Genomic DNA, 15,064 nt, shown 5'->3' with positions numbered 1-15,064 from the left:
TTTTTTTTGTTTATTTTTCATATTTCGCTAATTGGAGTTGATCTTATTAAGAGGTAGAAGTCGCCTTGATAACTTTGTGGTTTGAATATATTTTTATTTTCTGTGATATAAATGTATGTATCGCCTTAGATCTTATTCCCAAACCTTTATATATCATTATTTCACCTGAATGGGCAGGCTCAGGGAAATAGGATTGGGCTGACACATTTTTTGTGCCAGAATTCTACTTATTACTTACATTTTGTAACCACTGAAAATATGTATGTCACACAGGTGATAAATTCTGGCAGAGGCCAGTTTACGCGCTCTGAGCATGGTCTGGATCACAGAGCTAGAAAACCCTTTAGCCCTTAGGAGGGATGTCTCAAGAGCCAAGCCGTTAAACACAGACGAGCCAGGTTCGGATGGAGACAGGGACCTGAGACAACAGGTCTGGTCGTAGTGGAAGTTGGAGAGGAACGTCTATGGGAGAGACTTTGAAGATTGGAGTTGCTTGAGCTTCCGAAGAACCAGAGGCACAAGGGAGAATGGAGGAAAGAGGTACGCCAAATGGAAGGTCCACCTCACAGATAATGCATCCACGAAGGCTGCGTCAGGGTCCCTCGTCCTGGCCCATTACACTGGAAGCTTGTGGTTGAGTCATGAGGCCATGAGGTCCACATCCAGTAGACAACATCTGTCCAGCAGGAGCTGAAAGGCTTCTTTATTGAGAGACCACTCCCCTGCATGCACATCGTGACGGCTGAGGAAATTCCCTGCCAATTGAGAATCCCCGGGATGAACACTGGAAATGGCTGGTGTTCGGCCCATGTGAGAGGACACATCTGCCATTGCTGACAGACTCCGAGTGCCTCCTTGGTAATTGAGGTAGGCCAGTGTTGTGGCGTTGTCTGACTGTACTTGCACTGGCCTGCCCTGAAGAATATCCTGAGCCAGAGTGAGGGCTTTGTAAATGGCTCGGAATTCCAGGACGTTGATTGGTAAGACCGCCTTGACTGGAGTCCAGCGTCCTTTGAGGAATACTGGCCGGTTACTGCGCCCCACCCATGGAGCTTTGCATCCGTGGTAAGAAATGCCCAGTCTGGGATCCAAAAGGGACGACCCTTGTTTAGGTGGGACGTCTGTAGCCACCAGCATAGACAGACGAACCTCCGGAGAGAGGCCCATCGTCTGGGATCTGAGCAGATGGGACAGCACGTTCCACCTGGAGAGGATCAGGTGTTGTAGGGCTTGGAGTGAAACTGAGCTAACTATACCATGTCGAAGGTGGACACCATGGATACAAAGTCTGCATTGCAGAGTGAATTGACACTCGGCAACTGTGGAGTAATCTGCGCACTCGGTGCTGTAACAGAGATTTTGTCTGCTGTCAGGAAGATTCTCTGAGCCAGAGAGTCCAGGAAGGCTCCCAGATGTACCATTCTTTGAGAAGGGGACAGGGGAGACTTTTTCCAGTTGCTCAGCCAACAGTGCGTTTGTAGAAAAGTCATGGTTACTTGTAGATGGCAGTGAAGAATTTCTAGGGAGCTTGCTATGAGAAAGAGATCACTAGGAGCTGTAGAAAGCCCAAAAGGCAATGCTTGAACTTGGTAATGTTGCTGTAGGACAGCAAACCGGAGATACTATTGATGAGAAGACGCTATAGATCCATGTAGGTAGGCGTCCTGAATGTCCGGAGACACCATAAAGTCCACAGGCTCCATAGCCAGGACAATAGAGAGTAGGGTTTCCATACGAAACCTAAGCACCCTGATAAACTTGTTCAGAGAGACTTGAGGTTGAGGCTAGGCCAATGAGACCAGTTGGGCTTCTGAAACAAGAAAAGGGTAGAATAATAGCCCTTCCCTCGCTGTGATGAGGGGACCGGAATTATTACCCCCGAGAGCAGTAAGGACTGAATGGCCTTCTGGAGTAGCAGGGCTTTGCTTGGGTCCGATGGAGGTCCTGTGCAAAAGAACTGCTGGGGGGGCCGCCTCAGGAATGAGAGGGCGTATTTGTGGGAGACCACTTCATCTACCCAGGCGTCTGAGGTGGTCTGACGCCAGAATTGAGTGAACTGAAGAAGTCGGCCTCCCACCCTGGGAGCCCACAGGGAGAGGCCCGCCCCATCAGGCTGAAGGCTTGTCCTCAGATTTGGTAGGTGGACGTCTAGTAGGCCAGGTCTGTTTGCTTCTAGGCTTGGAGGCCTTAGTGGATGCCGACTGTCATGGAAAGGACTGACCTTTAGTACAAAAGGACCGTAAGGATGACATCCGAGGCTTCATAGTAGATGCAAAGGGCAAGAAAGCAAGTCTTGGAAGCTGCCAAGGTAGTCACAATCTTGTCCACTTCTGGGCCAAACAGGATCTCCCTAGAATAAGACAGAGACTCCAATGCCTTTTTAGAGTCCAAATTTGCCTTCCATGATCGACACCAAACAATATGGTGGGCTACCACAGAAGTAGCAGATGCCTTGGAAGCTAGGAGACCAGTATCCAAAGCTGCCTCTCCTAAATAGGAGGCTGCATCTCTAATGTGAGATATTTAGGACAGCATCACAGGGAAATGTATCTTCTAGGGCAGTGGTCTCCAACCCGTAGCTAAGCGAGCTACTGGTAGCTCTCGGTTTTAATTTTGGTAGCTCACCTACATGTAGCTGCAGTACTGCTGAGTAAACAGAAGGAAGTGACCTTTGACGCGTGCTCCCCCGTGGTGTTGATGCCATGGGTGGAGCCACAGGAAAACACGTCAGGTGATTGCCACAGCTGTGCTTCCCTGTGGTTCTACCCAAGGCATCTATGCTACAGCAGAGCGAGTGACATCCGCAAGTACCATATAGCGACTATGGGAATAGGTCATATACCATTTTGGAAATTATAAACATTTGTGACATTCATTCCACAGCCATGGCATGGGAAATGAGCTCTCATTGCCCCCTCCACAGGCCACACTCTGCACTCTCTCCCATGCAGTTACCTTAATCCTGCATCTTTAGGATGCTGCTCTACCTTATGTCCTATTCAGCTTGTCTGAGCACTGTGCTGGCGGCTGTCTGACACGTCTCCTCTGACTGCTCAGCAATCCGGGGGGACTGTGCTGTTAGATTAGCCACAAGCATTAAAGTGCATGAAGCTAATCTCTGCTTAGTGCAGAGGAGTTCATGTAAAGTGTAAGTCGGCTGCTCCTTTCAGATCAGGAGCAGCCAGCAGGGGTTGTGTAGATGGGTAGCCATCACTTTAAAGACTGATTGCTGTACCACGAAGATTTAAAGTTACCATAACTTTAATTTTGGAAAACTGATACATCAGTAATTGCTGTAATTGTCAGGAAAACAGATGATACAGAGAATAATGGGCCAGATTCAGATTTCCACACAATTCCATCTGTAGATGGATCACACAATTTTTTATCAAACTGTGCATGAGTCAAAGTTTGTATACGCAGCTTAGAGCAATTACAGGTGAATCAGAGACCTACAGATCTTAGTCATATCTCTACTTGTGGCTGACTGGGTGTTCGTATGTAGGATAAGTGTGCCATGAGCTTGTAGACGGAGTAGAGGGCTATTCATAGGTGTATGAATGTTTTTAGGAATTAGACACCATGAACTACAAGGTCTTCAATTTCTTTGCCAAGAACAGAGTTAATGCATTTCTAAAACATTTTGTATAAAACACTGTTCTGAAAACAGGATTACTTACCGATAAATCCCTTTCTCCGATTCCATAGGGAACACTGGAGGCTTCAGACAGTGGGGTATAGACAGTGCTAAGTGGGAGCTGGCACTTTACATTATTTTGTGTGACTAGCTCCTCCCCCTCTATACCCAACTACAAGCCCAGTCTTAGTTTGTGCCAGAGGGGAGCTAGTGTGTTATTCACATTCTCCTCAGGGTTTTAATAAATAGAGCGCTGCTGCGCTGAAGAAAATAATTGTACATTGATAGGAACAGACAGCCAGCAGCTGCACTGCCTATCTGCACCGATGGAGCTGCCGGCGGGACCAGTTTGCAACTGTGCACAGTTCACCTAGGTTCCCCGACTACAGAAACCGGCCTCCATATAAGAGATCCCGCATGCCGCTGCTTGCAGCATGCACAGCAGACCTCCATTAGTCAGCCGCGCGCCGGCAGGGGAGCAGTATAGTAAGTATAGGTGAAGCAGGTACACAAAACATTTTAGAAGGTTGAAATAGCAGTAACACAACAAGGGAAGAGACTTCAAAAACAATTCTCTAACAGTCATAACATAAAATGACCATAACCCTGGCAGGAAGGAAAAGCGCAGGGTGAGCGTCCAGTGCTCCCTATGGAATCGGAAAAAGGGATTTATCAGTAAGTACCAAAATCCTGTTTCTCCTTCATCCACTAGGGAACACTGGAGGCTTCAGACAGTGGGGACGTCCCAGAGCTTCCATCACGGGCGGGAGAGCGCTGAGAACCCTGTAAAACAAACCGGCCATACTGCGCTGCAGAGGCCACAATGGTAATCTCTAAAAAACTAATAAGGGTATGCCAGCCAGACCAAGTAGCCGCCCAGCAAAGTCACTCCATGGAAAACCCCGCGAGTAGCCGCCCACGAGGAACCTACTGTCATGCCGGCCATACATGGTGCGATATTGAAACGTCACGATGTGTTGTACGATTTCCCTTGAAATTTTCCATACGATGTGTTTAAATGGTGTACGATTGATAGTTACGATCATACGATTCGGATGCTAATGTGTATCACATTGTACACAATAAATCGCAATCTTATAGTTTTGCCGTACAATCCAACTATACGACCATGGGGACGAGCATCGGCATCGTAAACATACAGATCCAACACACGATGTGCACAATTGATTGAAATCGTCCACATCGCCCAAAAAAAAAAAAAAACGCCCCGTGTATGGGCCGCTTAAGATAAGGCGGAGGCTCGCTAAATGAGGCCCGTATATGCCTGTCTGTTGGTCAGAAGAATCCAGCGGGCCAGCGACTGCTTGGAAGCTGGCCAACCAGGACGAGCAGCATCCCACCGTAACAAATAGTGTTTGTTCTACTTATGGCTGCAGTCCTCTCCACACAGATACAAAGAGCCCTAACAACATCCAAGGGTCCTGACGAAGGTGGATCCTGTGGAAGAAAACTGTACCACACTAGGTTGTTGATGTGGAAAGCCGAAACCACCTTAGGAAGAAAATCCATCCTGTATGGAGGTCCGCTCTGTCCTCATGAAATACAAAGTATGGAGGATGACAGGATAGAGCTTCCAGATCCAAACACCCTCCTGGCTGAGGCCAGTGCGAGAAGAAGTCTTACAGTCTACAAGATGGATCTGAACTCTATGGACTCCAAAGGTTCGAACAGAGAAGACTATAAGCAGGAAAAGATGAAATCCAAATCCCCTGGAGCCATGAGACAGGGTGGTCGTAACCGTGCAGAAAAAAAGTCTGCACCTCAGATATGAATACCATCTTTTATTGTAAGAAAATCGTCAGAGTTGAAAGCTGAACTATTAGAGAACCCAAACTGGCTGAAAAACCTGCTTTTAGAAAAAAAAAAACCAGAAGTCTGGCTGGGTTGAATTCAGTAGGAGGAGACCCTCTACGTTCACCCCCTGAAACATAAACCTTCCAACTACGGTGGTAATGTGTCGAAGTAACTTCTTACTGGGTTCCCTGGGATTACCCTGGGTGGGATCCCTTTACGTTGTAAGAAGGCCCTTTCAACAGTCATGCCGCCAAACCTAGCCCTTTAAGTCAGAATAGACTAAAAAGAACTCTGTAATAAGAGATCTTCTCTTAGACGTTAGAGCCATGGATCGTCGATCCGCAGAAGTTGAATGATGGAATACCAAGCTCTGCTAGCGTTGTCCGACTGGACCCTGACTGCTCGGCCTCACCACAGGTGACCTGCTGTCTTTTTAAGTCCAATATGTTCATCGGCAGACTCGCTTCCTGTTCTGTCCAGCGGCCTTGGAATTAGTGTTCCTGAATGATAGCCCCCCAGCCTCTCAGACGCGTCTGTGGTGTGGAGATTCCAATTGCACACTCCGAATCTCTTTCCTTCCATGTAGGTGTACGGAGTACAACCACCAGAGAAAAAGATATTGAGTTCTGGGACCTAATCTTACCCGTTAGTGAAGGAAAAGATGGGTTCCTGTCCATTTTGAGAAGAGGTCTAGCTGAAACGTCCTTCCGTAAAGAATTGCCGCAACCATCTTCACCAGGAGTCGAATACAAACATGCACAGATACCTGACTGAGGTCGAAGGACCGTTCTCACCATCTCCTGAATAGAAGTTGCCTCCTCCTGAGGGAGGAACACCCACTGACAATGTCCATGATCATTCCCAGAAACTATAGCCTCTGCGTCAGTTGCAGATGGGACTAGGGAAAGATCAGGATCCAGCCTTGACGAATGAGAGTGCTGTGAGTCACTGTGATGTGCAATAATTTGTCCCTGGAATGCGTCTTCAGAGGAGATCATCCAGGTAAAGGATAATAGTGATCCCTTGTTTCCGAAGGAGACTCAGCCATGACTGTGAATACCCTGAGGGCTGATGATAAGCCGAAGGGAAAGGCCTGAAAATGGAAATGTGAATTTCAAACTTCGAATCTCAGAAACGCCTGAAGAGTCGGCCAGATAGGGATGTGAAGGTAGGCGTCCTTGATATCTATGAATTCGCCTTCCTCTAGGTCCGCAAACACCTACTGAAGGAACTCCATCCTAAACTTGAAAATCCTTAGGGATGGCATGAGATCCATCAAGTTCAGAATAGGTCTGACCGAGCCAACCGGCTTCAGAACCACGAAGAGACTGGAGTAAAAACCCTTTCCGGTCTGATTTCTTGGACCACCACTCTCGTGGATATAAGCCTGTCTATTGCTTCATGTAAAACGACACTCCTGGTAAAAAACCTAGGTGTAGGTTGAATCTAAAAAATTAGCTTGTATCCATACTTCACTGAAGTCCCAAAGACGCACTCCCATACTGGGGTCCCCCAGGAGAGAGGGAAGCCCGTCCTGCACAAGACTTGGTAGTGGACTTAACCTCCGGTTGAGCAGATGTTATTGCGGCTTTGTCATGTCCTCTGGAACCACGGTAAGTTGATGGTCCTCCTCAGAAGCAACCACGTCAATGTCCCCTAGCTTGAAAGGACCGAAACGAAGCTCCAGAGTAATATCATCTAGAGGGAGGAGCCGCAGACAGAAGAAAAATGTATTTACCCCCAGCAGCTTGAGAAAACCATTTATCTAGTCCCCAATAAATACACTTCCCGTGAATGAAAGTGCCTACACACGTTCTTGCATTCTGTCATTGATTAAGCCACAGCGTCCTACTCGCCAAAAACGCCAGAGCTGAAAATATTGCCAACGTCTTTTGACGTCAATCTCTCATACCGTCAGGCAATTTCTCCAAGATAAGTCGCAACTTCATCTATATTGCTAACAGAATTACAAATCGCAGGACGCAGAGACCTGCATATAAATGGGCTTCAGAGTATTCTCTTGCAAAGGCGTGGCCCCAGGAACTGGTAGCGTAGTCTTCCTAGACAGTCTACTGTAAGGTGGGTAAACTTAAAGTGGCATCCCAGATTTGTCACTGGTATACTCGCCATATCATGTGAGCCACTTGAGCTCCTCACCAGATTTTCTACTATCTGTAGGAAAAGGATAATAACCGCCGGGACATCTGTCCCCAAGCTGACATCAGAAGAGAATCTAAAAAAAGCTTGTCTTTGTTTCCTTAGAAAGAAAGACTGTCGTGTAAATACAATACCTGGCGGATTGGATTTCCCTAGGCGAATTTGGGGCATATTTGCCCTACGAAAACTGGCACTGATTGGACGACTGAGTGCAACAGTCTCTTTGAGACCTGTGGAGAGGATCCAGTTGTGTGCGGGAAATAGACACGCTTTTAAGATCGCATCCTTGGATTCAGCTAAGAACCCTGCCCATGCTGGTTTTTCTAAAGCCGCTGACCTGGAGACCCCGCTTTGCTGAGAAGCCTCCAGCTCAGCAGAGAGATGGGACATAAACTTACATTTGCTCCAGGTACTGCACTTAAAGCTTGGGAAGAATACACAAACTTCACACAACTAGCTTTGGTGGGAATCGAAGCAACGTGCTGTGGGGCAGTAATGCTGCCACTGGAGTACATTGTAACCTGCGCCGTTCAAGACGGTGGATCTGACGTTTTAATTCAGGATTGTCACACATTAGGGAGTTAAATGACTGCCCTTATAAATTCATACTTTTTGCAGGTAAATAACTTTTGGGATGCCTTAGTGCCCCTTTCCGTCATGATACATACAGACCCCACTCAAACAGTAGTAAAGTGTAGTGAAAAAAGGTCAGAAGAAGAAACCGATATACAGAGAGGCAGGAGAGAGCCACATTTGTCCGAATAGAGCTCCTAGCAGTGCCAGAAAACGCTAGGCATAGAAGGAAGCAACCATTGCAAGTAGTATTGCCTTATAATGCTCTCCTGACCAGCCTAAACCCCACAATCTACTTACAGTCAGGGTAGGTAGGCTTTCAGTTTCATGTAGCAGCATTTATTCTTTATGTAGCAGACTGTCCCTCTGTGTTAATGGCTGCTAGTACCCTTGAGAGAAGCGCTGATGGCCGCTATAAGGAAGGAGCAGGACTCCGGAGCTAAGCTCCGTCCCCCCTGCTATGGCGCCTAAACTGAGTTATATGCGCGCTGCCTGGTTCACTAGCTGTTGCTAGTAAATCTGTTTTGACTGCCCCGCTTATCGGAGCAGCCTGCTTCTGTAAATGCCGCTCTTATGCTAACCTGGCTACCCTGCTAGACGGGGAGCCCGGGTATACTTACGATGCTACTACACTGCGGCTGACTAATGGAGGTCCGCTATGCGCGCTGCAAGCAGCGGCATGCGGGATCTCCTATATGGAGGCCGGTCTCTTTAGTCGTGGAATCCAGGTGAACTGTGTGTAGTTGCAAACGGGTCACCCCAGCAGCTCCATTGGTGCAGATAGGCAGTACAGCTGCTGCCTGTCTGTTCCGATCAATGTAGTATTATTTTCTTCAGCGCAGCAGCGCTCTATTTATTAAAACCCTGAGGAGAATGTGAATAACACACCAGCTCCCCTCTGGCAAAAACTAAGACTGGGCTTGTAGTGGGGTATAGAGGAGAAGGAGCTAGTCACACAAAATAATGTAAAGTGCCAGCTCCCACTTAGCACTGTCTATACCCCACTGTCTGAAGCCTCCAGTGTCCCCTAGTGGATGAAGGAGAAATCGTAGGTAGCAGATATTAACACTACAGTCAAACATTAGAGTCTACTTGGGTTCCATGTTTCCCACAACAATCTGTCTTTTTGCAACTAATTCTTAATGATACATTTTCTTACAGTTTAAGAAGAGTCAATGGGAATAAGAATCAATGGGAATATTTACTAGGACTTTTGGTTGCCACAATGATTACGAGACGTTTACCAGCTGAGCACATTTCTTATCACCCTGGTGTCCTCTTTTCTCACTGAAAACACGACTAGAGTTTTATCTCCGTAGAATCCAGATTGGCAATGCACCAAAATTAAAACCGCATTAGAAAGTAATTGTAGTATAAATGTTTTAAATATTTAGCAATAGAAAGAAAGCATGGGTTACCCAGGAGATAAGGGTTGTAGCAGTGATACTCATTACAGCGGTATCGGTATGAAATACAGACAGTCGGGATCCTGTCGGTTAGAATCTCAACATCGAGTTCCTGACAGGGTTAATATACAGGCACTTGTTGTTCGGTATGCTTACTCTCCCCCAATCCCTACCCTAACCCTCCCTCTTTGTTGCCTAACCCCAACCTCCCCCCTAGTGCCTGAACCTAACCTCCTATTCCTTGCATCCTAAACCTAATCCTCCCCCTTACTGCTTAACCCTAACCCTCCCCCCAACCCGGCTACTTACCTTCGGCATCCCGGTGGTCGGGATGCTGGTGCCGGGATTCTGACTAGCGTCGGTATTCCAAGCGTCGGCATCTTGACTGCCAGGATGCCGAACACATCCCATTTTAGACTACCTATTATAAACTCACACGTACTTTCATAGAAAATACACAGATATTCTTTCAAGCAATAAAGATAGATTCCATTTACAGTTAACTGCAGCAAAATATCCTAAAATAGTATGTAAAATTGTATGGTTAATAGCGACGAAAACAGCTGAATGCACCAAAAGCACTGGCACTGCTCCATGTAGTATTTTATATACAACGGACAATGAGTAATACATGCTATACTGTTAACAGGTTAGGGTGGTTGTCAGGGAACAAGTGGTTTAAAGATATTTGGCAGAGACTAAAACTCTACTGGCCAGCACTTTATGGAAATAACCTCCTAGACAAGCTCCTGATTTCCCAAAGTGACAAACAGAAAAACATATATAAGCTTGTTTCAATGTTAAGTATTCACCCACACAACAATTATAACTGACCTACCCTTAAACCTACACATCAATAGTCATGCCTGCACTGGCTATACAAAAACTGAAATGAAGTGTACTTTTCAACAATAACATGAACAGTGTTTTTTCTTTTTATTGTAAACATATAATACATATATTCCAGTGTATAGAAGAAATTACATGCTGTCATTACAGGTAAGACACAAAATGGTCATCACAAAAACTAAAGAGGATTAAAAAAAGGGTTTCCTATATTATAGTTACAGTTTAAAAAATAAAAAGACCCACCCACAAGACTTACTTCTTTACTTTAGGATATTTCATTTCAGATATCACATTTGTTGAATCTTTCTGCTTTTCCTTTAAATGCTGAGGCCACATATTATCAACCCAATCTACTGCATCAACCTACATAAGGTAAACAGACAAACCAATGAATGCTCGCTCATAACATGCACAATTGTGCGATTTTCTAAACATGCAAAATTCAGTAAGTGCCAATATTCTATGCTAAAGAAACAAACAATACTGCAAATAGGTAATTTAAACTTAAAGTACATAAAAACGATGGAAATACCACTATAAAAAGGTACACCTATTTGTGAATGCATTGGTATCCTGTCAGAATGGCGATAGAGTGTTGACATGTTCAGATCATCAACAGATTGTCGACAGTCAAATGTCGACATGTCATTTTAGTGCTATAATTAGGTTTATGGTTAGGCTAAAAGAGACAAATGTTATGGCTACATTTTGATTGTCAACATGTACAATGTTGACAAAACAAACAAGTCGATATTATGACCATGTAGACATTTCTGTATGTCAGCATGTCACATGTCGACATAACGTCCAAGTAGTCATTCAGAACATGTCCTGAATATCAACATACCACACCCAAATGCATTTAAACAGTTGCTTGTCGTGGTGATACACAACGCCAGGCTGGGCGTTCCCTGACAGTCGCACAACTGTATCAGAGGAGCCTGCTAATCTTCCAGCAGCTGCCAGGCTCAGTCCACCTGGGCGGCCCCACAGTTGCCACAGCAACCTGCTATCTGGGCTACAGAAAAGTGGTGATCCTAAAAGTCAGTCTTCCTGCAGCCAATGCTCAGGGAAGCTGTGGCTACCCTTCTCTCCCCTGGTCACAGTTACCGTGGGGGGTAGGTGGCTGCAATAAACAATCCAGATAGGATCGCTCACCAGTCTAGGCTGATAACACTGCAGCAGCCCCGCCTCCCCCTGCTCTCCCCCCTTCCCAGCCAGCAGTGAGTCATGTATGGACGCAAAGCAGTCGGGAAGCTGACAGAGGAAATCCCGACCGCCTGCTTCCCAACTGTCTAACCCCGGCAAGTGTTTAATGACAGGCGTCGAAATCCCGATGCCTGTCATTAGACCTATGCCGGGAGCCAGACACCCGGCTTACCAATCAAAAGTAAGCCGGGCAGCCGCGGGGGGGTGGGGGCTTAGGGTTAGGCACCCCCCCGGGAAGTTAGGGTTAGGCACCACCCCGGGAGACTTAGGTTTAGGCTAGGGGAATGGGGGGGGGGGGGGGTGTTAGGGTTAGGCACTTGGAGGGGGGAAGCTTAGGGGGTAAAAAAAAAAAGTTAGCAATACTTACCTTTTGGTTTTTTCCCCCATGCCGAGATTTGAACCGCCGGCCATGCGGTAAATCCTACTGATCCCGTATGGACGACCCTGTTGCTGAATGCTCTTCTTATGTAAGGAAACCTGTGTATTGTATAAATAAATAAATGCATACACAGTGTGTGTATAATATATATATATATATATATATATATATTTATATATATATATTTAGTAACAGGGCCAGCATAATTCCACATGAAGTAAATGTGGAATATCCAGATCTCCAATGTTTGGCAGAGCAAAGGCACTAGGATTGTGTAAATGTCCAGTTCAGGTGTTTCCTCAATCAGTGCCTGGAAAGGCAGCTGATTACAGACACCTGTGAGAAGCTGGTTTAAGAACTGCAGAGACACTGGGGAAACTGAGCCTGACGGTGAAATAGTCACCCAGCTTATAGGCCTGGGGGTGACTAGTGTAAAGCTGGCCACACACTAGACCAACTTACATCCAACCAGCCAACTTGTTGATTGGTTGGAATGAAAATCTGGTAACGTATGGGAGTAACTGATGATCAGCAATTTGCTCCTAAATGCAAGAAAGCAGATGAAGATGGTCATCAGACGAGTTTGTTAAATTTCTGATCTAAACAATTTGTTCAAATAACAGTTTTTGTCCATTTACCAGAATTCATTCCAACCAATCCATTAAATTGGCTGGTTGGACAGGTAATCTGTAGATGTGTGGCCAGCTTTAGGGTTCCTGGACCTGCGAGTCCACTGAAGAAATATTGCTGTATTGGAAGACTTTGTATGACATCTTGCCTGTGAAACTGCCATATCCTGTGTTCCTGCCTGTGGTGAGCAATAAAAAGCTACTGATGGATTTTACCCAGTCTATGTGATTCTTGTCACATTTGGTGCCCGAACAGGGACTCTATCTGGGCTCTTGCTGCGTAGCAGTATCCAGCAACAGTGACCGGATACACCCACAGCGGCAGTGAGACGCTTTGCAGGATGCTACCCACTACGCAGAGGCTTGGTGAGTAAGTTTCTTTACTAGCAGCTGGGTGGGAGAGTGTGGCAGGCCAGCCATAAAATGCCAGTTCACAGTGATAATATGTCTGTGTATATGCAAATTGAGCACAATATAAAGCTGCTTAATTCCTGTGTATGGGTGAATGGCCAAGGAGTGTGGTGCAGTTTTAAGAGAAGCCAGCTGATAGTTTGTTGGGAATCTGGCTTCCAAAAGAGAATTTAAAAAGCCTCCTAAGTTTGTCCATAAAGGGATAAAGCAGTGTAATATGGAGGAGCTTTTGAAAAGTTTTGCTGAAATAGCTGCAGGGCAACAAGCTCTGGCAGCAGGGTATCAAGCACAGATGCAAGGACAACAAACTCAAATTCAGTTATTACATGCAGAGTTAACTGAAATAAGGAAAGGTGGGCATGAGCTGGAGGTGTTACAGACGCTTACTCCATCTGATGATATTGGAGCTTTTCTGTGCACCTTTGAGCATACTGTGCACGTTTAAAATGGCCCGAGGACGAGTGGGCTGCCAGATTTGCTCCCTGTCTCACAGGGGAACCTCAGAGAGCATATGTTGATTTAAATGTGACTAGAGGCAAACTCCTATCCGCACTTGAAAAAGGCCATATTAAGCAGAGTTGGAGTGACTGGACCTAGCAAAGCTCAGGAGTTTCAGAAATGGCGGCTAAATTCGTCTGAAGCTTCAAGGGTCCAGCTGGCCAAATTAGCCAGGTTGAGTAAGGCGTGGTTGCAGCCGGATAAGAACTATGTTCAGCGTATAGTAGAAATGGTGACTTTGGACCATGCTGTGCAGGTACTAGACCGTGTTGTGCAACAGTGGGCTCTACAGGCTGATCCTCAAACGTTTAAGGAGTTATCGGTGGTGATTGAACGGTACCTGACTCTTGGGAAGTTAAAGAGAGCCAAACAGGGATTCCAGCCAGTTCCCAAGCGTAGAACCCAGGTCCCAGTTGTTAAAGCCAACAGCCCACCTCCAGTTGTGTGTTTTGACTGCGGCGAGCCCGGTCATCTGCGCCACAACTAACCAAAGCAGGGCAAGCCGATGGACTGTAGTGCTGAAAAAAACAACTCGACCAGTGGTAAGCATAGCTGCTGGAAGCACTTCACCGATGCAAACCACCTTGTTTCATTTGATGGTGCAAGTGGAAGGCCGGGAGGTCTGGGCCTTAGTGGATACTTGCCGCAAATTAACCATCATCTCTGCCAACCTGGCTCCACCTGGGGCTAATCAGGTGCTACCCCCGGTAAAGGTTATATGTGTACATGGGGTTGTAGAAGAATGCCCCCGTGTGCACTTCCCAATAGTGATCAAAGGGCGATGAATGAAGGTGATAGCCGCCAGGCCACCCTACCCATTGATCCTAGGTTGGGACTTTCCGACCTAGGAGGTGGTTACGTGGCATGATGACTGCAGTAGGTCCACATCAGAGGTGTCCCAGGTGCCAAGCTCTGCTGTTTCCCAAAGTTTGGTGGCTGTATCGCCCTCCTTGGCCAGTGAGCAACCAGAGGGGAGTGGGATCGAGACACAGTGGGATCCCATTGGCAAGGAAGTGTCCGTGCAGGACTTTGGCCAGGATCAACAGAATGATGGGAACTTGATAAATGCATTTGAAAATGTTGTAGAGATAAATGGTAGAGTAGAGTAATCATGGCTTTACCAGCAGTGTACCATACCTTGCATTGAAAAATGATTTGTTATATCGTGTAACCTATTTGCAGGGTAAGTGAGTAGACCAATTGTTGGTTCCCCCGGAAACATGAGCAGTTGGTGTTAAGGGTGGCTCATACACACCTGTGGGGTGGCAATTTGGGGGGAGGAAAAAAACTCTCCAGCATATTCAGTTAAGATTCTTCTGGCCCAGCATTCATGCAGCTGTAAAAAGGTATTGTCAGGAATGTCCAGTGTGTCAGAAAACAGCCCCCCGGCCACGGTTTAGGGCACCCTTGGTTCCCCTCCCTGTCATTTCTGTACCTTTTGATAGAATTGGTTTGGATCTGATAGCGCCGGTGGAAAAAGCTGCTCGTGGGCATCAATACA

General features: G+C 46.4%; 1 protein-coding gene across 4 annotated transcripts in view; it reads right to left on the bottom strand.

Moving 5' to 3' along the window:
* KDM2B (lysine demethylase 2B) overlaps positions 1–15,064 on the bottom strand; it is a 185,638-nt gene that overhangs the window by 112,972 nt on the left and 57,602 nt on the right. For all 4 annotated transcript variants that reach the window (XM_088449175.1, XM_088449174.1, XM_088449176.1 and 1 more), the window contains one exon: positions 10,694–10,800. In XM_088449175.1, the coding sequence (XP_088305301.1) occupies positions 10,694–10,800 (107 nt within the window). The remainder of the gene's footprint in view (positions 1–10,693; positions 10,801–15,064) is intronic.

Source organism: Taudactylus pleione, unplaced genomic scaffold (assembly GCF_031769625.1).
Source record: "Taudactylus pleione unplaced genomic scaffold, aTauple2 ptg000479l, whole genome shotgun sequence".
Classification (NCBI taxonomy): Eukaryota; Metazoa; Chordata; class Amphibia; order Anura; family Myobatrachidae; genus Taudactylus; species Taudactylus pleione.
This window is presented reverse-complemented; position numbering and strand designations above follow the sequence as displayed.